This window comes from Desmodus rotundus, chromosome 5 (assembly GCF_022682495.2).
Source record: "Desmodus rotundus isolate HL8 chromosome 5, HLdesRot8A.1, whole genome shotgun sequence".
NCBI classification, from domain to species: domain Eukaryota; kingdom Metazoa; phylum Chordata; class Mammalia; order Chiroptera; family Phyllostomidae; genus Desmodus; species Desmodus rotundus.
Genome location: NC_071391.1, coordinates 77,534,432 through 77,558,774, shown reverse-complemented (window position 1 = coordinate 77,558,774; position 24,343 = coordinate 77,534,432). Strand labels below are relative to the sequence as shown.

Sequence of the window (24,343 nt, the reverse complement as noted above, 5' to 3'; positions counted from 1 at the left end):
ATTGTAATATCTTGTTCCTCTCCAGTAATCTTCCTAAGTAAGCATTTTGGGGCTATTCTAGGTATCTATTCTTCTATATGAATTTAAAATTATTGTATTGATGAGACTTGTTGAGACTATAATTGGCAGTGCATTAAACTTATTTATTAATTTTGATAGAATTGATATTTTTATAATATAAAGTTTTTGCTTCCAACACTATAGAATATTTCAAAAATTTGTTTAGATATTTTTTCCTGTATTAATATTTAATAGTTTTCTTAATATAAGTTCTAGGTCATTCTTATTAAATGTATTTCTATGATTTTATGATAGGAATTTTATAGTTTTTATTGCTACATTGAATAGACTATTTCCCCATTTCTATTTCTTGATCCTTACTGCTAATAAAGAGAAAAACTATTGATTTTTTCTATATTTATTTTTATATTAAACTATTTACTATATTTTCTTATTAATTCTAGTAGTTTTTTTCTATAAAGTGTATATTGCAAATGTTTTGTTCACAAAAAAGCAAAGCAACAAATATCTATCATAAATATTTTGGTACACATAAAAAACAAAGCAAAAGAGAGCTTTGAAATTAAAAGACTTCTAGGTTTTTTAAGTGCATAGTATAGCATTTTATTATCATATCTTACAGCACTTCTATATAACCTTTAAGATAATTGAATAACAATGTCAATAGCAAGCTTGTTTGTCTAATTTATGATTTTTGTTGAAATGTTTTTAGTATTTTACTATTTAAAATAAATCTTCCTTCTGATTTTTGGAAATCTGTATTTATTATATTTGAGTAGCTTCTTTATATTACTATTTTACTCAAAATTATTAATGAAACTGATGAATTTTAGACTTTTGTAACTTCATTGAAATAATCTAGTTGTTTTCTTATTTAATTTTATAAATTTCATAATTTATACTGAGATTTTTTTTACTACAGAATACTTTTAATTTCTAATATAAACACCATTTATTCATGGTATTTTAAAAATACCTTAGCAAATATTCATAAGAGAAATTGGTCTTATTATACTATACCAAATTTCAGCATTAAAACATATGGGCCTAATAAAAATGATGAAGTGGTTTTATTTTTTTCTGTGGCTTGGAAATATTTAAGTTACTTTGGAATTATTTCATTTTTTCAAAGGCTAGCCTGAACTCAAGATGCTCATATAGCATTGGGTCAATTTTTGTCATTTAAATTTGCCAGAAAATTATCCATTTACACATTTGTTGGCAAAACACTGCAAGGTTCTTTTTTTGATTCCTCTACTTCTTGATATGTACCTGTGTTCTTTTTATTTCTAATTTAGTATACTTTTTCTCTTAACTTCAGCTTTTATCAATTAATTTTTAAAAACTCAACATAATTTTCTTAATTGGAAGCTTTTTATTTACTTATTTTTTTGTTGCTGAAAATAGGACATGTAGTTTTATTTGAGTACAGTTTTTATTATACCTCGTAGGGTTTTGAAAGGAGTAGTCTTCTTTTCATTGATTTCTAGAAGTTATAATTTCACTTTTGATTTTCTCTTTAATCCAAAAGAGTGTATTGCTTAACTTCCAAGTAGGTAAGATTTTTGGTCACTGTTTTGCTATTTATATGTTTATTATTATTACTGTTTGCATTACTATTAAAATGTGATCTGCAAAATCTGTAGTTAGAAATATGGAAATTTTGTGATTAAATGAGCAATTGTTGTAATTTCTTCATATTTGTATAAATACACATATATGGTATATACATATGTACACCTATATATTGTAATATGTTGATTTTGTTATTAAATTTTATTTTACTCTCCCTCTGGTTTTACTTTTTATTATTTTTAATTGTTAATATTTATTTAATTCATCTGTGACTTTGGTTTTTTTAATCTTTAATCTTTTTGGTTCTGATTAGGGCACATTAGTTTTCCACTAAAATTTCATTTTTCTTAAGTTTTTTATTGATTGTTTTGTTGTATATACTTTTTTAAAGATTTTATTTATTTGTTTTTAGAGAGAGGGGAAGGAGGGAGAAAGAGAGAGGGAGAGAAACATTGATGTGAGAGAGAGGAACATCAATCAGTTGCCTCTCTTAAGCACCACAGCCAGGGACTGAACCCACAACCCAGGCATGTGGCTTGACTGCGAATGGAACAGGCAACCTTCACTATGTGAAGTGATGCCCAACTGATCCACACTGGTCAGGGCTTATTGTGTACACTTTTATTTGCTTTCTCCATGATTTTGTTTTTTTGTCTCTTAGATCCATCTGATACTGACAGAGGTGTATTAAAGTTTCCCACTATAATTGTGTAGAATTCTTTCACTTTTAATTTGTAATAGATACAACAACTTAATCGAAACATAATTTACATACCAGACAGTTCACCTATTTAGGGTGCAAACTTCAGTGGGTTTTTAGAATTTTATGAAGTTATGCAACTATTAATTACTACAATTTAGAACATTTTTATCACTCCATAACGATACCCCATACTCATTAACAATCAATTTTTAATTGTTTCTTGCTTTATGTATTTAGCTCCAGTGTTGCTTGGCTTATGCAGGTTTAAACGTCTCCTAGACTTTTTTTGTAAATTGTGATTTTGTTGTATAATGTCCATTTATACTAATTAGTACTTTTAACCTTAGTTCTATCTTGTTTGATATTAACATTGCTTTTTCCTCTTGGCTTTTCCTTTTTGCAGTTTGGTGAAATTATTTTCCTCCTCATGTTCAACCTTTTAAAAAATCATCTTTTATAAGTATAATTCTTACAGATGGGGTAAGAATTTCTGCCATTTGATGGGAGAACTTACTAGTTTACATTTAGTGAAATCCATACTTGACTGATTTATTTCTTTCGTCATGACTTATGATACTTATTTTACATTGCTCTTCTTCACCTTATTTTTTCTGTTTTGTCAATGTTGAAATTCAATATGTATGAATTTCATTTGAAATTATGTATATATTATAAATTGAATATGTATGTATTTATATTTTACTTTTGTAGTTAAATGTTCTGTTCTACTTTCCCATTTCATTACTGGTTATTTTCCTTTTCCTGTTACTCAACTTAGATCTGTTTTTCTCTTATTATTTTAAAGCCAAATATCACTTATTTTCCTACTAAGAATGTAGTTTTTCCCTAGTGACCCAGCTCCCTTTTAGAAGAGAACTTTAGAATGCTGATACTTTCTCCTTTCCCCTCCTCCCATTTCTCCTCAGCTTCCTAACTTCTGGGTTTTGCTGAGATTGTCTAGTTCCAGACTATGAATCAAATTTCCCCTACAGTTGTCAGTAGTTCCCCCTTTCCTATATCTCAGTAATCCTTATTTATACCTATATTACACATTTGCAGATAATCTTTCATCATTATGTATCTGTATCTCCATTAGAATGTGTGTGTTTGTTTGTGTGGCAAGGTTCATCGCTGCTCAGTTCCAAGGTGTTCCATCGAGCGGTGTGGTTTCTTTGAGCCTTTGCTAGATATCTTGACTGGGGAACACATTCTTAGATTTAAATTCTCTCAGTATTACATGTCTGTTAGTGCACCATCATCTAGCTTCCAGTGTTGTAGATGTGAAGAACAATTCTTTTTAAAAGTTTTTTTAATTACTTGTTTTTTCTTTCAACGTAAAAGATTTTCTTTTTTAAGCCTAATTTTTATCTCTGTACTTTAGGAGTTTAATCAGATGCACTGGTGTGTGTGTGTGTGTGTGTGTGTGTGCGTGTGTGTGTGTGTGTGTACGTGTGTGTGTGTTCTTACCAATCCTGGCTGAAACGTGTGCCTTTTCCACCAGTGGGTTCAGGATTTCCTACAGTACAGGAGAAATTCCCTCTGTTCGTTTACCTACAGTTCTTTCTCCAGTGGTTCCTTTTTCTCATTCTAGATCATACTGTTTTTAGAGATTGTATTTTTTCATGAATTGTCCTGCTAAATCTGTGTAAAGTCAACAGAAAGATCCCAGACAAATATCAGTAATACAAGGGAATACCTGCTGTTTTATAAGGAAGGGACACAGTGTGCTTTGCTATTTGAAAGGAAGGAGGAACCGTGTGTTGGATTGTACTTTACTGATGCTTTATCTTTTAGAGGTAGTATTTTTTGGAAAAAAGTATTCCACAGTGCTCAGTGTTTGGCTTCATCTCTATTGTGCTGTGTTTCTCACTAATAAAATTTATAGCCTATGTATATTTTAAAGCACACCTCAGCATATTTTCAAAATAGTCAAACTGTAAACTTAAGCATTACAAATATTTTTGTGCCTGAAGCACTTGTTATGCTTGTAATATCTATTCCTTTGAGTATTCAAGAATTGTTAAATATGTTAGACGTTTTCCCCTATCACTGTGCTTAGCAAGTTCTGTGATTATAGTTACCTATCATGTATTATACACTTGAAAGTTGTTAAGAGAGTAGACATTAAATGTTCTCACCACAAAAAAGAGGTGGTGATTATGTGATGTGATGAAGGCGTTAGCTAACACTGTGGTGATAATCACTTTGCAATATATGAGTATCAAATTAACACATTTTATATCTTAAAGTTACACGGTGTGATATTTTAATTATACCTCTGTAAAGGTGGAAAATATAATTGTTTTTCTGAAAAAATAATCATCTCCTTAAATATTAAAATGTCTTTACAGTTTGGACTTGAGATATAGTTACATTGCTTAGATATTAGGTTGAGGAAGCCTAAGTAATTAATCAAAAAAATAATCATGGAGTGTCTGTAGCTCACAGAAATGAGTGGTTAGTTGGTATTCAGCTGCTGAGTTGAAGTTTAAGCATCTTGAAGGTATAGCTCTTGCTTTGGTATTTTAGCATGTTAGTGGAGACTGATGCCCTTGCTGGGTGACAAGTATGGTGTCTGGACTTAAAAAGACTCTGATTTTCCTTGTCTATTAGTAGATCTTACCGTAGGAGGTCCTGTACCCTAGTTAGCACAATATCTTTGGTGCCGTAACTCGATCTATTCACTTAGTTCTCAAGTAAGTCAATATCTGCCTTTCCAAGTATAGAGGTCAGATATGTTATAAGTAATTTCAGCCTTCCAATAATGTTATAAATCCAGCTAAAAAGTTAGTATTTTGTTTCTTTACGTTGCCATCACACCCCTCAGCTGTTATACTCAGTCTTCTGCCCTCACCCCTCCACTAACATGGCTCTGTCAAAGGTCTCCGAAGTTCTGACAGATCCAGTTTACAGTTTTGTCCTTACCCTGATCTGGCTGAGGCGTTTGAGAACTGTTGACTGCCCTTCGTAACTCCTTTCTGTTGACTGCCGCGGTACATTAATTTGTTCAATATCCAGCCAGTATTTATTGAACATCTACTAACTGTCAGGCAGCATGCTAAGCACTGATGATAAAGCAATGAGCAAGACATGCATTTTCCCCCCATGCAGGTACTTCCCTCGAGATGTTGTGTTAGACAGACTTCACTTTGAGACATGCCTCTGCCACCTAGTTGTGTGAACGTAGGCAAATTTCTTAACATTTCTCAGCTGTAAAATGAGGACAATTAAACATAACTACTTGATAGGAGTTTTTAACTACTAAATAAGGTAATTTGTGAGAAATCGGGCACATTGCGTGGCCCTCCCTTTCCCATTCTTACTGGGGCTGCCTAGTTCAGTCTGTCAGAGACATTGCAGCATTTCTCGGGCTGCTGTCTCTGCCTCTGGCCGTGGCAGCCGTAAGTCCGTCTTCTACATTCTGATTAACTATCAACTCATCTCCCCACCCCTGCTCCCCAGTTGTTATCTGCTTGCCTTGCCCTGACCATGGTGGGATTGTTTATTCTAATTTAGTAGACTTTTTCTCTTAATTTCAGCTTTTATCAAAGCTGCTAGTGTGCTTATTCCTTCCCTCTTTGCCTTTTAAACAACTCCTTTTTCTTCAAGTTCCCCTTCAAACATATTTCCCTGAGGAGAGTCAGACATTCTTTTTTCCACGCCTCCTGTATGACTCTGACACTGTTGTAGCCCAACCACACTGTAATTTAATTATATGTAGAGGCCCGTGTGAAAAAAGAATGTGTTTAGCTGTCTTGCTACCCTTAGATGTGGCACAACTGTAACTTTAAAAGCTTGATGATAGTTATCCAACAAATAATGTTTGCTTAGTTTCTGTGAATGAAGTCTTAGTGTCACAGGTATGCAGACATAAATGGGATAAGCTCCTTGTCCTCGAGAAGTAAGTGCACAGCATGAAATCAGATGGATAGCAGATGAGGGACACAAGATTCGCCATGAATGACCAGACTGTTTCATTAACAGTTGAAGGATATCAGCATTTAGGCTATTCATTTCTTAGAGGTAAATTAATAATAACTTAAAATTCTGACTTCTAACGTACTTGTTAATGAAAGTTTGTTTCTTCAGGAAATGTATTCTTACAGACCTAAGTGTCAAGCTGTCGCGGTGTCTTACGATAGAGAGGATGAGCCTTGTCTACATGTTTCAGGTGATTTACTGCAAGTCGGGGGTTGCATTAGCTGTAGGTGGAACCTTGGAGTGAGAACTGCACCCGATTGTCTGAACTGAACTACTTTCTCTGTGCTTTCTACCTTCTGAGATAAAGTCTACACAGAAGGCTTGGCTGTTCATTCATAGCATATTTGCAAAAGTCGAAGTGATCTTTCCCTAGTTTTAATTTTTCAAACTCTTAAGAATATTTTGTCCTGATTTTGTACAGTTTAACAATTGTGAGAACAAAAATTCATATTAGGTAATTGAATATTATGGTTTATATAGAATTACCATGTATAGCCTTTGAATGTAATATTCAAAATAATTTAGTTTTTCGTTATTGGTACAAGTCACTTTTGCATCCTAGTGGGCCTTAGTGTCATTATTTGGGAACTAACAACCCCCATACCTTAAAGTACGGAAGTGGTTTTCCAAGCAGCAAGGATTTTTGTGTCATAGAGTGTGGCTACTCACTGACGCAGTAGTTTTTATTGCCTCTGGTGAATTTACTTGTTATTTTTTGGAAGCTTCTTTGGGATTTTGACATTCGAAATAGAACATAAGCATATAAGCTTACTGTATGTTATTTATACCTGTATTCTTTACTCAGTAACTGTGAGGACATTTTTAATACTATGAAAAATGCAAGTTTGAAGAAATTGTATTTTTCTCTTCTGTGCATAAAGACCCTAAGTCCTTTTAAGATACAACTCTTCAAAGTATGGAAGTAGTCCATGGAATATTTTAAGTGACACATGGGATTTTATAGGTCAGCAAATGCAGACAGATTATAAGAAACTCTATTCTGAATTTAGTTTTTAATTAGCATTTTATAATTAAAAGTTTTAATAGTGGCAAAGAACATTGTCTTGGAAGGGACATAAATTTAATTTGTATGTATTAGAATTTTTTAGTTACAGTGAAGGTGATGTAAGGATTTGGCATAGGGAGAAGTTTTAGTGAAGGAATTTTCAGACAGATAGGAATCCGATCAAAAGAACATGGTTTTATAAGCCAAGAGAGAAAGGAGATTTAGAAGGAAGAGATGATCAGTAGAATCAAATGAAAGGATAAACAACAAACAAGGTTGACTAAGATAAGGACAAAACAGTAGGTACTGGTTTAATTAGTTATAAAAGCAGTTTCAGCGGAGCAGTTGGAGCAGGAGCCAAATTGCGATGAGTGTCCTCTATCCTGTTTTCTCCCGCACTGCGAACTGGGCAGATGAGTGCTGTTATTATCCATTCTGGCTGGCGGTACTGTTAGTGAGCGCAGCCTGTGTTGAAGGACAGTCTTGTAACGTGACCATGCAAGTGGTGACTGATGTTTTTCTCTTAATAGGTGACTCTCTCAGCTTGCTTTCAGCATCAGATCTGTGAAACTTAAATGAGTGTGAAATGCTTCTTAATAAAGGGACTCTTTTCCACTTAGATTTTTACTTTTTTCATTTCACATTGATTTTAAGAACTTCTTTGTCAATCTGGCCTTTTAACTTGGCTACTACCATGTTGAGACTCTATAGTAAGGTCTCCAAGAATGTTTGATGTTTTTTCACTCTGTCTGTTAACTAATAATGTTGACTGTTTTGTTCTCTCACTCCTGGATGGAGTGAGAGAACCCTTAGAGAATAGTAGCTAGGGACAGAAAACCAAGCCATAGGCAACCTAGGCTGCTCTGCACTCCAACAGGACACCACTAAAGTGCTCTGTCTTCTCCCAGTCCTGCCTTTCAAGGCCTTCTCATAAGATGGAACAGGCTAGGCAAGGGAATATTAAAACATAAACTGCACATACTCATTTTAGCTCTGGGGGAGGAAAGAATCCTCTATGCTTCTAGGTTTTTATGGCTGGTGTAAGAATTAAATTGGCATGGGACAGATTCACAGAAATAAAAACAATTTAATTATGGATGTACTGGGATCCATAAGAATATGGGGCCGACAGAATGGTCAGCAACTGGGGCTTATGTGTCATTCTGAACTAAGGAGAGAGGTAGGAGTCCGGCATCAGAGGGGAGACAATTCACATGGAGGTGGACAAGCAGGTGTTTACTGGGTCATGGGGAGATGGTGGGATCAGAGAGGACTTCGTTCTCTAAGGCCTTTCACTCCTAACCCATATTCTTGGTAGTTATCTCCCGTAAAAGCTCTTCCTGGACTAGACCATTTACCTAAACTCTTTTCGGTTGTTAAGGGGGAGGTAGAAAGCCCTTCCTGAGTCTTTTGTTTCTTAAAAACAATCCTCATGACAAAGAGACATATTTTGGGGTGACAAAATCCTATTTCCTTACTCAGCTAAAGTAAAAGGTGAAGCAATAGATTGATTTAAAAAGATTTTATTTAATTTTAGAGAGAGGGAAGGGAGGGAGAAAGAGAGGGAGAGAAACACCAATGTGTGGTTGACTCTCACGTACGCCCCCTGCCACTGGGGACCTGACCTGCAACCCAGGGAATCAAAATTGTGACCCTTTGGTTCACAGGTCAGCACTCAATCCACTGAGCCACACCAGCCAGGGCATAGTAGCAATTCTGATAGAAGTGTCCTTTAGCATACAGACTCAACTCTTTTATATGTGTTGTATTCATCTTCGGACCATACATTCCCTCCTTATTTTTCCTCAGATCATCCTCAAGAGTGGATCTACTTGATCAAATGTGCCTCTGTTTCTAATCACTACATGAGTGATTAGAAACATTGAGTATGTATGTGTCTATGTATGTATGTATTTTTTATTATATTACTATAAGGCAGAGTTCTTTTTTGCCACAGCATCTAGGAGTGAGTATGAACTTAGAAACTTAACAAAGACCTTTAACTCTGTCTGGTCAGATTACTACTCCACTCTTGGCTATTTTTACTTTTTTAGGTGGAAGAATGCAAAGCATTCCATAATTTTGCCATTTTTAATTCCTTGTTTTGTCTCTCACTGATGGGTCTACCTGACCTATAGGAATTCCCCTGAGATTCCTGGCTTTAGTCCTTCTGTTTACCCTCGACGACCTGGTGCCTTTCATCGCTCATATACCATGGATTCCCTTTCTGGTTGATATTTTCCACTTAACAAGTAGATTTTGATAAGTAAGATGGTAATATTGGATGGACATAATATAGAGACTGTATAGCTGCCTCTATAAAAATCTTTTAACAATGACCAAAATCATTAAGGAAAATATATTATTTGTGCTAATTACAGCAAATGGAATAGGGCAATGAAGAAAAAAGTTAGATTAGTGGCATTTAAAAAGTTGTTCCAGAGGCTGGGAGAGGGAGAAGGAAACAGATGAAATGTAGAAGATTTTTAGGGCAGCGAAAATACTCAGGGGGGTGGAAACACGTCATTATACACCTGTCAAAACCCAAGGGGTACAACACCAAGAGGGAGCACTAATGCAAACTGTGGATTTGGGGTGATAACATTGTGTCGGTGCAGGTTCATCGGTTGTAACACGTGTACTCCTGTAGTGCGCTGTGTTGATTGTAAGGTGTGGGGCCTGTGTGTGGAAGGGGTGTGGGGTGTATAGAAAATAGTTTTACAGTCTTTCTACTCAATTTTGTTGTGAATCTAAAATTGCTCTAAAAATAATGTCTGTCTAGAAACAAACAAACAAACAAAAGAGTTTATGCTCATTAACATCCTAGAACCATTCAGAAGATGAAATTTACTTTCTCTGATTCAAAATGAATGAATTAACCTATTTGGGAAATTTGTGGACCTCTCATGTTTCACCCACCAGCTACCTCATTTGATAAGTATTTATAAGCTGTATATTCAATTATTTATATTATTCTTCACTAACATTTGCTTCCCATTTACCTCTAGGTTTGAAGTTTGAGGAAATTCAAGAAAGATTTGGTGAGGAGTTCTTCAATATATGCTTTGATGAGAATGAGAGAGTCCTTCGAGCTGTAGGTGGCACGTTGCAGGACTTTTTTAATGGCTTTGATGCTTTGTTGGAACACATTAGAACTTCTTTTGGAAAACAGGCCACTCTGGAATCACCATCATTCCTATGCAAAGAGCTTCCTGAAGGTACTCTTATGCTCCACTACTTCCACCCTCACCATATTGTGGGCTTTGCGATGCTGGGGATGATTAAGGCTGCAGGAAAGAAGATCTATCGGCTGGATGTGGAAGTGGAACAGGTTGCAAACGAGAAATTGTGCTCTGATGGCTCAAACCCGGGCAACTGTAGCTGTCTTACTTTCCTTATCAAAGAGTGTGACAATACTCATATCACGAAGAACCTTCCACAGGGAACCTCCCAAGTTCCCGAGGACCTCCGAATTAGCATCAACACCTTCTGCAGAGCCTTCCCTTTCCACTTGATGTTTGACCCCCACATGTCAGTCCTTCAGCTGGGGGAAGGCCTGAGGAAGCAGCTCCGATGCGACACTCACAAAGTGCTCAAGTTTGAGGACTGCTTTGAGATTGTTTCTCCAAAGGTGAATGCCACCTTCGAAAGGGTCCTGCTGCGACTGTCTACCCCGTTTGTGATTAGGACCAAGCCTGAAGCTTCTGGCACAGACAATAAAGACAAGGTAAGTGGCCATGAACTTCAGATGGGTGATGGAAACTAGAAGATTGCATAATTATTTCATGGGGGGGGCTCCACCCGCGAAGTCCCTCCGGCCGCCACAGATGAGAATAAGTACCAAGACATGATCTGCTTGGGGAGGAAAGGTGGCCGATCTCTCAAAGGAGAATGACCAAGAGCCTTTTCCTGAACGGGCTTTTATTGGGTTCAATTTGCACAGGAATACAGGGAGAATACATAAAGCTCATCAATCACTGTCAGGCAGAAATAATCAAATAATAGATAACATTCAGAGAACTCTGAGGGCTTATTCTGAGTCAGGGTCAGACAGCTAAAGGGCCATACAACTTTGGGGAACAAACTCATTTCATGCACATATCCTTATCATTTAAATTGAGGGTATTAGCAAAGTAGGTTTCATAGGATTTTATGCATTCTTTCTTATGCCTGATTGCCCTAAGGAACCCTCCCTTTCCAGCATAGGGCTGTGCCCACCTGCAGCATTGTTTCAGGCTTAAGTCAGGGAGGGGAAGTAAGGCAGCCAAGAGATCAGGAGACTTCTTGCAGACAGAATGAGGACTCAGGCTATGTCAAAGCTGAGGGGTGAGGGTCCATCACCCCCTTTTTCTATGGCCCCCCTAGTACTTCCCTGAGGGCCCCTTCATGACCATGCCTGTCTTAGGTTGTTCCTTCTTTGAGGAATCTTACCCATCATTGGCTAACTAGTCATCTGCCTGGCACCAAGCAGGGTGAAGTGAGAGGGGGCAGAAGTGGTACCCCTGCCAGGGAAGATAAGCTTTGTCTCCTAAGTGGCTTATGGTCTTTTTACTCAGCTTTAGCCATGAGGGGTTACAGTTTCTGAAACCAGGCAGGGCGGTTCCCAACAATTTCAGTAAATTACATGCTGGCTGTACTTGTAATTATTTAGGCAAGAGAGCTTAATCTGCCATTTAGAAAATTACTGGTCCCTGGATGTATGTAATAAGATTTGGCCCTATTCCCAGCCATTTTGCATAGTGTTTGCATATTCCATTAATTTATTTCAGAATAGGAAAAGAAGACATTTATTAATATTAGCCACAGTAATTACAAAAATGATAGGACTCATTAAAAATCTGATACTGTAAACCCATGAATATACCAGTGATTGAAGTGAAACTCTGAGGGAAATGGGAAGACTGGTTACAACACTGTGGGACATGCTTGTCCTTAAATAAATGTAGGTCAAGAGCTAGCTAGAGTTTGAGTGTGTTCTGTCCTAAATTTCATAATCTAGGAACATCTGGTTTACATTATAGTTTTGTCCTAATATACAGAATAATGTATTTTCTAAAAGTTGGGAATGAAGTTACTATCTCAAGAGTTCTAATTAAATTTTAGTCCATGTTTCTTTAGAACATGTTTATTCCTTGAGAGAATACAGTAAACACTAGCAATGTTTATTGTGGATTTGTTTGAAACCCTTTTGGGAAAATCTGGGTTATAAATTATGAATAAATGATGGAAAGAACAGAAATACATCTTAACATAGTTGAGTTTCAACAAACATATTTCCTCAGGTAAATATATTTTAGAAAAAGTCAATCATAAAATAAGTAATAAAATATAAAGAAAAATCAGCCATGGCCATTTTAAATTTGGTAATATACTTTCAGTGATTAAAAGGAAAAAAATAATGTTGTACCAGAGTAGACATTTGAATGTACATTTAGTTTTCAATATTTTGTATCAAGGTAAATAAAGTTCTCTTAGGCTTGTTCCCCAGCATTTTGGGAAAGCTGTTGGCTTTCAGAAATGAATAGGTTGCTCTGGGCTGAAGGAAGGAAGTGTTGCAGAAACAACTGAGAACTCAGTGAATTAATAATCTACACATATTCCAAGTGCCTGCAGTAATAAAAGAAATGAGGAAATAGCCTCCTGAAAGCAGAGTCAAAGACATTTTTGGGGATATTTTTATTCAGCATTAGTTTCATAATTGATTCACTTTAGTAATTTTGAAATTCAACAGCAAAATTGTAAACAAATAATTTGAGAAAGATGAAAGGATGCACACTTATTCATGACTGAATCAGGTGTTTCAGGAATACTCATTCAGTAGTGTTTTCATTGTATAAGTTCAGTGATTTGAAAACATCCAAGGAGAAGCCTGAAGATTGCATTTGGGTACACATTAGGGTATCTTAGTCTGAATGAACTTCACTATTTATATTTTATTACACATGATGTTTTAAATAACGTTTTTCAGGTGTGCCATATATATATATATATATATATATATCTGTATATATGTGTGTGTATATATATATATTCAATAACTGCTACCCATTTTGAAGTGCTTTAGACCGAAGGAAAGTTGTTAAATATGTGTTTTTGTCCATATTTGTAGTTGTGTTAAAACTGGGGTTATTCTATCTCTATAACATAGGGAATATTAAAGTGGTATTTCTGTCTTACAGAAGTACAATATTTGGCTAGGAGGATTTGCAACATCTCTGCCATTTAGAATCAAAGTTAATATTTTTAAAAATCTGCCTGGAGTAGAATATATTATTACCAATGTTAACTGTTTTATATTTGTGATGGATTTGAGATTTATTAATTCAATTTAAAGTTACTGCTTCAGATCTCCCCATTCCATATTTCATCTGGCTATATTTCTACTTAATTTGTACACCAGTGTAAGAAATAGACCTAATGAAATGATGACTCAAATGTCAAGGCCCCCTGCCAGTTCCAATAACAAGGGGCTGTGCTCATGGAGAAGATGCAATTATAATTTAAACATGTCGGTGGCAGTTTAAAAATAAAGCAAGAGGCAGGATTTTTGTTAGGGTAGGGATGACAGTCTTGCCATCTTATGTGTACATTTCTGCTCATTGCCTGGGCTTACCACAATGGGATATTTGGGAAGGTGCTGTTGGCCCAAATGGAAACTGTAGTCAATTAAGCTGTGGCACGGAGTGAGTCTTAACTAGATGTAGAACATTTTTGAATTATTATGTTGCTAAATTCTAAATTTGTAGTTTCTTAAACATGGAAAGAAGAAAGAAAATCAGGGTTAAAATTATGTTTCTGTTGATAAATTTGATCTTGATATTCATTATTTTCCCAATAGCTGTTCCTGTTAATAACTTTACATTGTCTGGTTTCTAATTTGATAAGAAAATGCTATTTTTAAATAAATTAGGCAATTTATTTCTTAGTATAACAGTGAAGGCTTTCATGATAGTTTAACTATTTTGTCCATTCACTTAATACCTATGAACCACTGCCCCTGCCGTCAAAACAAAAACAAAAATAAAAACAAACCGACAAAAACAAGAGCTAATCGTGCAGCTGAATGACAGTAAATCAGGAGCAAAATGAACTGTAATCCTTTGGCTAAACCAGGATCTTTGTCATTTTGTGTTGTCAGTGTGTGACTGCGCGGCTAGAGGTGGGTCATGCTTGTGAGCAATTTGATGAGGTACTGACGACAGAGAAAACCGTCAGCCTAGTTTTAGAGTTATAAAGGCGAAAGAGTGAGCTACCGAGCAGCAAGCCTGTCACTGACAGGCGTCCGATGCAGTAATCACGGCCAGAATTTAACTCAACAGAATTTTGAGGTCAGAAAGAACTGCCCCAGATGGCTTGACAAAGCTTTGATTCATTTTTTTTGTTGTTCCCTCTACATCTTCTCTAAGTGATCATCTATCCCTCACGTATTCTTCTCTCTCAATTTTCTATTTTTCCCATATGGCATTCCTATGTTTTTGCCTTTTTAAAAAAGATTTTATTTATTTATTTTTAGAGGGCAAGGGAGGGAGAAGAGAGGGAGTCAAACATCCGTGTGAAAGAGAAACATTGATCAGTTGCCACTCACACTCACCCATCTGGTGACGGAACCTACAACTGAGGCGCAGGCCCTGACCGGAATTGAAATGGAGACGTTCTGCTTTGGGGGACAGTGCCCGGACAGCTGAGCCACACCAGTCAGGGATGTTGTCGTCTTCCTTTGAGCTCAATTCCTCTTTAAATCACCTTCCCTCATCAGATGTCAAGCATTAAATATGAATAAATTAGTTTATTATTTAAGAAGAACAGATTCAGCATTGGGAATCAAGTCGTAAATGGGAATCCATGTTAATTTGTGCTGTGTTATCTCCCAGGTTGTTCTAATCTAATATGATTCTGAGAACCTGGAATTTACCACACAGATCCTTTGAGGCACTGTGGCAGGGTTAAGAAGGAATTTGTTGCAGTCCAACATGCAGTTTGGGTGTCAACATTTGGTCCCATAAACCTAACTCCTTGACGTAGATCCCAGACTCGTTTTGTATGGAAGGGACCATGTTTGTAGTGGGGCTATTAGAAATTAGAGGAGTGGCCCAGAGCTTCTGTCTCTGCATTGTAAGGTTGTGATGTGTGGGGCAAGTGGCAACAGCCTGGGGGAGAGGTACCCCTACAATAATGATTTTAGTAAGTCCCTATAGTCTCTGAACCTCACATTTATTCATTTGGAAATTAAGGAAACTAGACTACTAATTAATATTTTTACTCCTTTACAAGTCATCATTAACAATATAGAAATTTATATGAGGTCAGTCGATCATGAAGCTTTCTATCATCTGTATAATTTAATGAATTCAGATGCGTTTTTAAAAGAGGCAGAGAGGAATCTGACTTTTCAACCATAGAGGGCTCGTTCTATTGTGAAGACTAAGTAAAAATAATTCTCCGGCAGCTTATGCTGTCAAGTAACTCAGGAAGTCATTTGTGAGGATTAAATGCCATACTCCATGTAAAATTCTTATTAAATCTTTGGCCTCTCAGTTAAATGTTCAATAAGTGTTCATTATTATTGCTTCTACCACTACTATTATTACTATTATTGTTCCTTTCTACTTGTAACATTCCTTCTATTCATTTTCCCCCTCACTTCTTACCTTCTAGAAAGAAGTAGTAGGGGTGATTAGCAGATTTAATAATTTTAGAGAAATAGTAAGTTTACCTAACATCTTCACAAAATGTGACCTGGGCCTTGCTTCTTGTTTTTTTAATAAAGTCTGGAAGACTCCTTGTCACTCATTCCATTGGAACGCTGTTTGGATCTGCTTTTTATGTAGACTATCATTGTTTTAAAATTATTAGTGTCCTTCCAGATTCACTGAAGTTTGGAACCAAGTTTTTATTACCTGTATCTACTGTTATGTTTTCTGTTCACTTTGCTGTGCCTGTGTCTTCTAAAAGGCAATGGACTTCTTAGCTTAGGCACAACCTGAAGCAGCAATGGATTTTGACAAACAATGAATAACGTGAACTCTTGTGACATTTTCTTTCTTAGTAGCAATGCTTCAAAGAACTTTAATGACACTGTGGAAGGGATCCATTGTTTGAAGTACATCATCCCTATGACACAGCAATAGCAGCGTTATTCATCTTTACTTTAGTTCTCAGGTTTGGAACCAAGGAAAAGCATAATAACACATTTCTTTTTCAATCCCCAGAAATATCCTCATATTTGTCTTATTATTTAGAAACTGTGAAAAAATGCTGGGAATTAATTTTAAAAGAATAAAGGAAGAATTAACCTCTGATCTCTGTGGTCAAAGTTATTTTCAAAATGCTTTTTTATCTTTTCCAGACACATGGCCAGCTTTTTTTGACATGATGATGGAAAAGCTTATTAATTTTACCACTCCATAATGACACTGTTGAAAGACAAGTTTCATATGGTTGTCAAGAATACATTATTTGGCTTGACTTTAATTTAATTTGGGAAAATGTGAGCTTTTCTTCTCTTTTTAGACCATAATGTTCCATTAGAAAATTTCAAGCATTGAATAATATTTTAGTGATGCACAAAATGACATTAGGGCTTTCTCTATCAATTAACATTACAGAACATAGATATAACTTCATGAACAACTATCTGGAATTTTCTTTGCTCTTGTAATTATAGATGAGATCTTTAATATTAATATTGTGTTGCTTATTTTTCTCTAAACTGATTCCTGACCATAAACTACCTTTTAAAGTAGGTTAGACAAGTTGCAATTCTGATGCAGATATTACTGGGGTTCCTTCTGGCGCTCTCTTGGTTCTTTATGGCTACAATGTTAGAATTTCTGTAGAGTGCTATGTTACTGTATAGTTACTGTAGTCTGTACAGCCAGAGGAGATGTAAGGTAGATGATTATATAGTGAGTCACATACTTCTTACAGTGATCCTCATGCTTGAGGTGCATTTTGCCATGTTTTTATTTCCAATATTGCAGTCCTAAATTTACAACTGTGGTGGCTTCTAAATTTACAAATGTGGTGGATTTTAGACATTATTTAGTCATAGTGTCGTAGGTTCTGATGGGGGTGGAAATTAGGCCCTTAGTTAAAAATTGTTTACAATCTTCCTAATTGTTTCTTTTTAGCTTAGAATAATTTTGCTTTAGCTGGTAATTTAAGTATCAATAAATGGAAAGCTGAAGAGCTGCTTTGGGTGCACTGTCCTCCTCACCATTTTCAACGATGTTCTCTTTATTCATTAACATTTTTGTAAGTATTCAGTGAAATAATTTTTAGTAAGTGTACATAATTGCATACACTTACTTTTAGTTAGTGCACATAACTATCACAAAAACACAATTTTAGGACACTTTATTACCCCCATTTGCAGTTAATCCCTGCTTTTATTCCCAGCCCCAGACAACCACTGGCTTACTTTCATCTGTATAGATTTGCCTCTTCAAGCCATTTCCTACTAGTGTAATCATACAAATATGTAGTCTTTTCTTGGTCTGGCATCATGTTTTTGAGGTTTGTCATGTTGCTTCATGTATGAGCAATTTGCTCACTTTTAGTACTTAACAATATGCCATTGCGTAGATACATCACTATTATTTTCCCCATTCATCAGTCGGTGGACATGGGATTGTTTCAGATTTCGGCTATTATGAGTTGGCGCAATGAACATTTGCATACAAGAGTTTGTGTTGAATACATTTACATTTCTCTTGGGTAGTTTACTAGGACAGGAAGTGCTGTGTCTTATGGCAAGTATATGTTTAATTTTTTTGTCTTTTTTATTATATTTATCCATTAGCATTTATCCCTATTATACCTTCTTCCGCCTCCACTCACCCCCTCCCTCTGCCACAGTCACCACACTGTAGGCCACATCCATGAGTCCTTTTTCTTTTTTGCTCCATCCCTCCACCCACTTTCCCCACCCCTGCCAGAGCTGTCATCCTGCTCTCTATGAGCCTGTCTCTGTTTTGCTTGTTAGTTCAGTTTGTTCATTATATTCCATACCTGAGTGAAATCATATGGTATTTATCTTTCTCTGACTGTATTATTTCACTTCACATAATTTTCTCCATGTCCATCCATGCTGTTGCAAAGGGTAAAATTTTCTTCTTTTTTATGGCTGAGTAGTAATCTATTGTGTAAATGTACCATAGCTTTTTTATCTGCTCATCTACTGATGGACACTGGGCTGCTTCCAAATCTTGGCAATTGTAAATAATGTTGCAATGAACATAGCTGTGCTTATATTCTTTCAAATGAGTGTTTTGGTTTTCTTTGGCTGTTTTCCGAGAAGTGGCAGTTTCATTTTTAATTTTTTGAGGTACCTCCTTACCGCTTTCCATGGTGGCTACACCAGTCGGCATTCCCACCAGCAGTGCACTAGGGTTCCCACTTCTTCATGTCCTTGCCAGGACTTGTTTGTTGATTTACTGATGATGGCCATTCTGGCAGGTGTGAGGTGATATCTCCTGGTGGTTTAAAGTTTTTCATTTGTCTGCTGGCCCTCTGTATGTCCGTTACAGAGAAGTGTCTATTCAGGTCCTTTGGTCATTTTTTAATTGGATTGTTATCAAAACAACATAGTACTGGCATAAAAACAGTCACATAGATCAATGGAACAGAATAAAGAGCCCAGAAATAAACCCATGCCTTTATAGTCAATATTTGACAGAGGAATCAAGCACAGACAATGGGCTAAAGATAGTTTATTCAATAAATAGTATTGGGAAAATTGGACAGATATGTGCAGAAAAATGAACCTAGATACCACACACAAGAAATTCAAAGTGGATTAAAGACTTAAATGTTAGACCCTAAACCATAAAAATCCTAGAAGATAAGATAGGCAGTAAAATCTCAGACATTGCTCATAGCAATATTTTTTCTGACATACCTCCTCAGGCAAGGGAAACAAAAGAAAAATAAACAAATAGGACAACATCAAACTAAAAGCTTTTTGCACAGCAAATGAAACCATCAACAAAATAAAAAGATAACCCAATGAATGGGATAACATATTTGCTGATACATCTGATAAGGGGTTAATATCCCAAATTTACAAAGAACTTATAAAACTCAACACCCAAAAAGCAAACAATCCAGTTAAGTTGTTTAATTTTTTAGAGAAATTGCCACACTATTTAACAAAGAAGCTATAGCATTTCACATTTGACCAGCAATATACGAGGGTTCAAGTTTTCACATCCTCACAGTGCTGGGTATTGTCACCATTTTGGATCATAACCCTCCTGGTGGTTGCAAAGTGGTATTACATCTTGGATTTTAATTTACATTTCCCGATGTCTAATGATTGGAAGCATCTTTTTGTGTGTGTGTGTGCTTAGTAGCCATTGGCATAGCTTTTCTGGTTAAATATTCTAGTCAGATGCTCGCCCATATTTAATTGTGCTGTCTGTCTTCCTACTATTGAACTGCACTTTTAAAGATACACATTCTGGATATTACATTAACTTCAAAAGGTATTGTATTTTGAAGAACAATTTTATTTTGATGGTACCAATATTTTTTTTTTATGGATTACACTTTTGGTATGATATCTAACAAATTTTTGTAACTCAAGACTACATTGATTTTCTCCTTTATTGTCAAAGTTTTATAATTTTAGCTCTTAGATTTAAGTCTGCAATCCATTTTGAGGCATATTTTGTGTATGCCATGAAGAACTAAGTTTTTATTGTTGTTTTTTCCATATAGACATACAATTGTCTCAGCACATTTTGTTGAGAAAAATCAATAAGTCTATACTTTTTTCTAGTGTTTCTGTTCTTTTGAGTTTTTTAAAAAATATCTAACTTTATGCTGATAATACAATATTTTGATTACTGTATGAAAGTTAAGCTTTGCAATTGGGTATTTTAAGTCTGCTAAGTTTATTCTCTTTCAAAATTTGTTTTAGCTATTCTAGGTTTTTTATATTTCCACATACATTTTAGAATCCATTTGCTGAGTTCTAAAAAGCTTCCAGAATTTCAATAGATATTGCACTAAATCTATAGATGAATTTAGAAAGAAGAGCCAACTTAATGAGTTGTTCATTCCATGTTCATTCTCAATTCATTAAATCTTTAATTTTTGTCAAAAATGTTCTACAGTTTCAGTGTACAGGCCTTGAACTTTTTTTTTAAATTTACTTTTATTCTTTATCGATATTATGAATAGAATGTTGAAAATGTATTTTATTTATATATAAGTATATAATTACTTTTTATATATTGCTCTTGAGTCCTATGACTTCGCTAAACTCAAATTAGAATAGCTTAATATTACAGAAGAGATACAAGCGCATTTTTTGTGTAGATACTTTGGGACTTTTTACTTACACGGTAAAGTAAGTAAATCTCAGTTTACTCAGTTCATGAGAATCCCCACTTCTCACAGGGTCTGAGAGTTCAGATGGTTTTCTTATTCTTTTTCAATCTCCCCTCCTTTCTTCCCTCCTTACCTTTTCTTTCCTTCCTTTTTGTGGTATTGTTTGCCTATTATAAACCCAATTATATGTAATAATAGTTGTAATAATTGTATATATAATATATGATTGCAATTATATTATATATATATGGGCTTTTTAAATGAATTAGGAAAAGAAAGGACAATATATTAAAGTGTATGCATATATTATCATATTTAGCCACATATTTACCATTATCAGTGCTTTTTATTTCTTCCCATATATTCATGTATTTCTTTCAACCTGAAGGAGTTCCTTTATTATGCCTTGTACAGTACATTTACTAGTACAAAGTTCTATTGCTCTGTTCATCTGGGAAGCTTCTTATTTCACTTTCAATTTTGATAGTTTTCCTGTCTATAGAATTCTTGGTTGACAGTATTTTTCTCCCAGCAATTTGAATATACAATTTTCTGTCTTTGGCCTCTGTTGTTTACAATGAGAAGTTAGTTGTTCATTGTACTGTTATTTCTGTCTATTTCTACGAAGGACATAGGACATGTTGATGTAATAGAGTGACTGGTATTGTGTTGAAGAGGTTGATGGGGCAGAGAACACCTCACTGAAAAAAGGTGGCGTGTGATAGTTTTGAAAGGAGTATATAAGCTCATGCATTTCTCTCATACCTCAGTCCTGACAGGGCCCCGGAGTGGCTACTCTGTTAGACCATGTGACGTGTCCTTGCCCATCAGTTTAATTTCTCCTTCTTTTCATCCTTTAAAAAATGGAACTATGTCTTTTTGTAGCTACTACAGATTTTAATCCTATATATTTCAATCTTATTGTATTCCTTTTGAGTTTTTGTAATAAAATAATTAATACTTTGTATAAACTTTGGAAAATGCAGAACATTAAGGAAAAATACCATCTATTTTTATTATTAGTAACCCTTAAATATCTGCTGTGTACCTATTTTTACTTTTTCCTAGAATTCTTGTTATTAGTTGTATGGGTGTAGATAATTAAATTTTTATAGATCTCTGTTTTTCTAATAAAGTAATATGTTCCAATTTAGTCTTTACCATTTTTAAAGATTTATTCTAGTAGTGAATTTAGCTATTTTTTGTGTAATATTTTTTCTCACTCAAGTAATATTGATTACTCAATTAAAGTCCAGCATAGTTTAGCACTTCTAGTACCCCCACTTTTGTTACTTCCTAGTAGTTTTGCATAATCTTCAATTTACTCTCCTGCAAAATAATATTTATGCAGAAACTTCTGTTCAGAAACTTCTGATATAAGTCTAGCCTTTATCAATCAATACTGTTTACATATTTCAATATCTTCTTTTATGCTCAACTTTAGGTTTTGTATTCATAGCTTAGGTTGAAATGGCAGATGTATTTCTGGGTATGTTTTTTTCTGTGTGGCCATACGGTAACCCAGCAGTGGCAGCTGAGCCACAAGGCCCAGATGTACCTTTAGACTCCATTTTTTTCCCTCTGAGCAACTACTGAAGTCTAGGGGCCAGTCAGGCTCTCCAAGAACAATAGAAAAACATTGACATGTAAGTGTTGTTACGACAACAGCATGAGATGCATCATCTAAGAGAATATACAGCAATTATACCTTAGCAACTGTAGCCCTATGTTCATCTGAAAACTCCAGACTATTACTGCTGCTCTGTTTTCAGTATGTTGGGAAGATGGTTTAGGTGATCATAGCGAGTGCCTCTGACTTGCTGAAGTGTATTCAGGACAGAAAATGGTATCAGAAGCATAACAGTGGATTTTGTTTTCTTTCCTTTTTTATCAAATTATGTTTTTACTCTTCACAGATTCTGAGATTTGGTATTTGGGTTCCAGAATTCAGGTCACAACTTAATTCTCCCTTGCTGTAGCAGCTTTTAAACCATGATTTAAGCTTTCCTGTTTGAAGTGTGTTTTGTGATAGTGTCTGTCATAATTCTGAGAGAAACAATTGGCTTCATGTGGGTTTTGGTCTGGCATATCCCCTGAACAGGCGCAGTGGTGTTGAGAGGCAGCATTGTGCCTCATTAAGAACATAGTCTCTGGAGCAGAACTGCCCAAGTTCAGGCTCTGTGTCCTTTACTAACTAAGTGACTTTGAGCAATTTAACTTTTTAAAACTTGTTTTTCTTGCCAAACTCATGGCCTGTGGCCACTCTTTTCCTTTCTCATTTTCTTGGCACAAATAACTGAGCATATTTCTGACTTGTACAAATACATTTCTAACTTCTTTTGGCTTCACCACCAAATTTCTCTAACATTGTGTATTGTTTTCCTTATCTTTCATCTTAGTTTGGATTGGGCTCTAATTCCTTTGTTAAATTTTAATATCATTTGTTCTTTTTAAATATCTTAATTATTTTTAATATATTTTATTGATTATGCTATTACAGTTGTTCTATTTTCTTCTCCCCTTTATTCCCCTCTGCCCAGCACCCCTCTACCAACATTCCCCCATGCCCCCTTAGTTCATGTCCATGGGTTGTACATATAAATTCTTTGGCTTCTACATGTCCTATACTATTCTTAACCTTCCCCTGTCTATTTTGTACCTACCATTTATGCTTTTTATTCTCTGTACCTTTTCCCCCATTCTACTCCCTCCCCCTCCCTGCTGATAACCCTATATGTGATCTCTATTTCTCTGAATCTGTTCCTGTTCTGGTTGTTTGCTTAGTTTCCTTTCCTCTTTTTTTTTTTTTTTTAGGTTCAGTTGTTGATAGTTGTGAGTTTGCTTTCACTTTACTGTTCATATTTTTGATCATCTTATTTTTCTTAGATAAGTCCCTTTAACATTTCCTATAATAAGGGCTTGGTAATGATGAACTCCTTTAACTTGACCTTATCAAGGAAGCACTATCTGCCTTTCCATTCTAAATGATAGATTTGTTGGGTAGAGTAATAGGGTCAAAAAATAGATTTATAAAGAAGCAGATTTGGTTTGGCATTGAAAGGAACTTTCCAACTATCAAAGATAGGAGAAATTGAGAAAATTGCCTTTTGAGATGGTGAGATACACAACATTTGGGGTTCAGAGGATATTGAAATTTAGAGATATTTTATTGAAGATCCATAGTGGGAATCCAATATCTTCAAAAGTAAATAATGTGGTTACATGATTTTTATAATGCTATTTTCAGGGACTAAGAGTAGAACTCATGTTATAGACCTTTTATGCTATTTGGATAAAAATGCCTGCACCATTTTGTTTTTATAGAGGATATGGTTTTATCTAAACAAACTAATGATTTTGTGGAATAGAGGTTTATAAAAGCTGTCATTCTATGTAGCAGTTCTTCTTCTAAAACTTAGTGTATGATGTCCTTCAAAATTTAACAGTATCTTTGAAATGTCACCTATATTTGGGTTTTACAAATTTAGCAGCCAATTTTTACTCCCCCAAATTCAATGAGAAATAAATTTCTGTGATCTATTATGAATAGTTTAACATAGTAAAAGCTGTCTTTAAAACACTTGCAATTTACAGAAGTGCTTTATAAGAAAGAGATTTATTTATGCTTTTCAGCATTTATGAAATTGGACGTTTAGGAAATCCTGAAATTATAAACAAATCTTTAACAGGTTTTATTCAGGTTTACTTAGTAAGAGAGAATA

At 35.2% G+C, this 24,343-nt stretch overlaps 1 protein-coding gene across 1 annotated transcript in view; it reads left to right on the top strand.

The window, feature by feature from the left end:
* Nucleotides 1-24,343, top strand: part of GUCY1A2 (guanylate cyclase 1 soluble subunit alpha 2) — a 317,887-nt gene that overhangs the window by 67,255 nt on the left and 226,289 nt on the right. Inside the window, exon 4 of the mRNA XM_053924981.1 lies at nucleotides 10,295-11,013. Coding sequence (XP_053780956.1) covers nucleotides 10,295-11,013 — 719 coding nt within the window. The remainder of the gene's footprint in view (nucleotides 1-10,294; nucleotides 11,014-24,343) is intronic.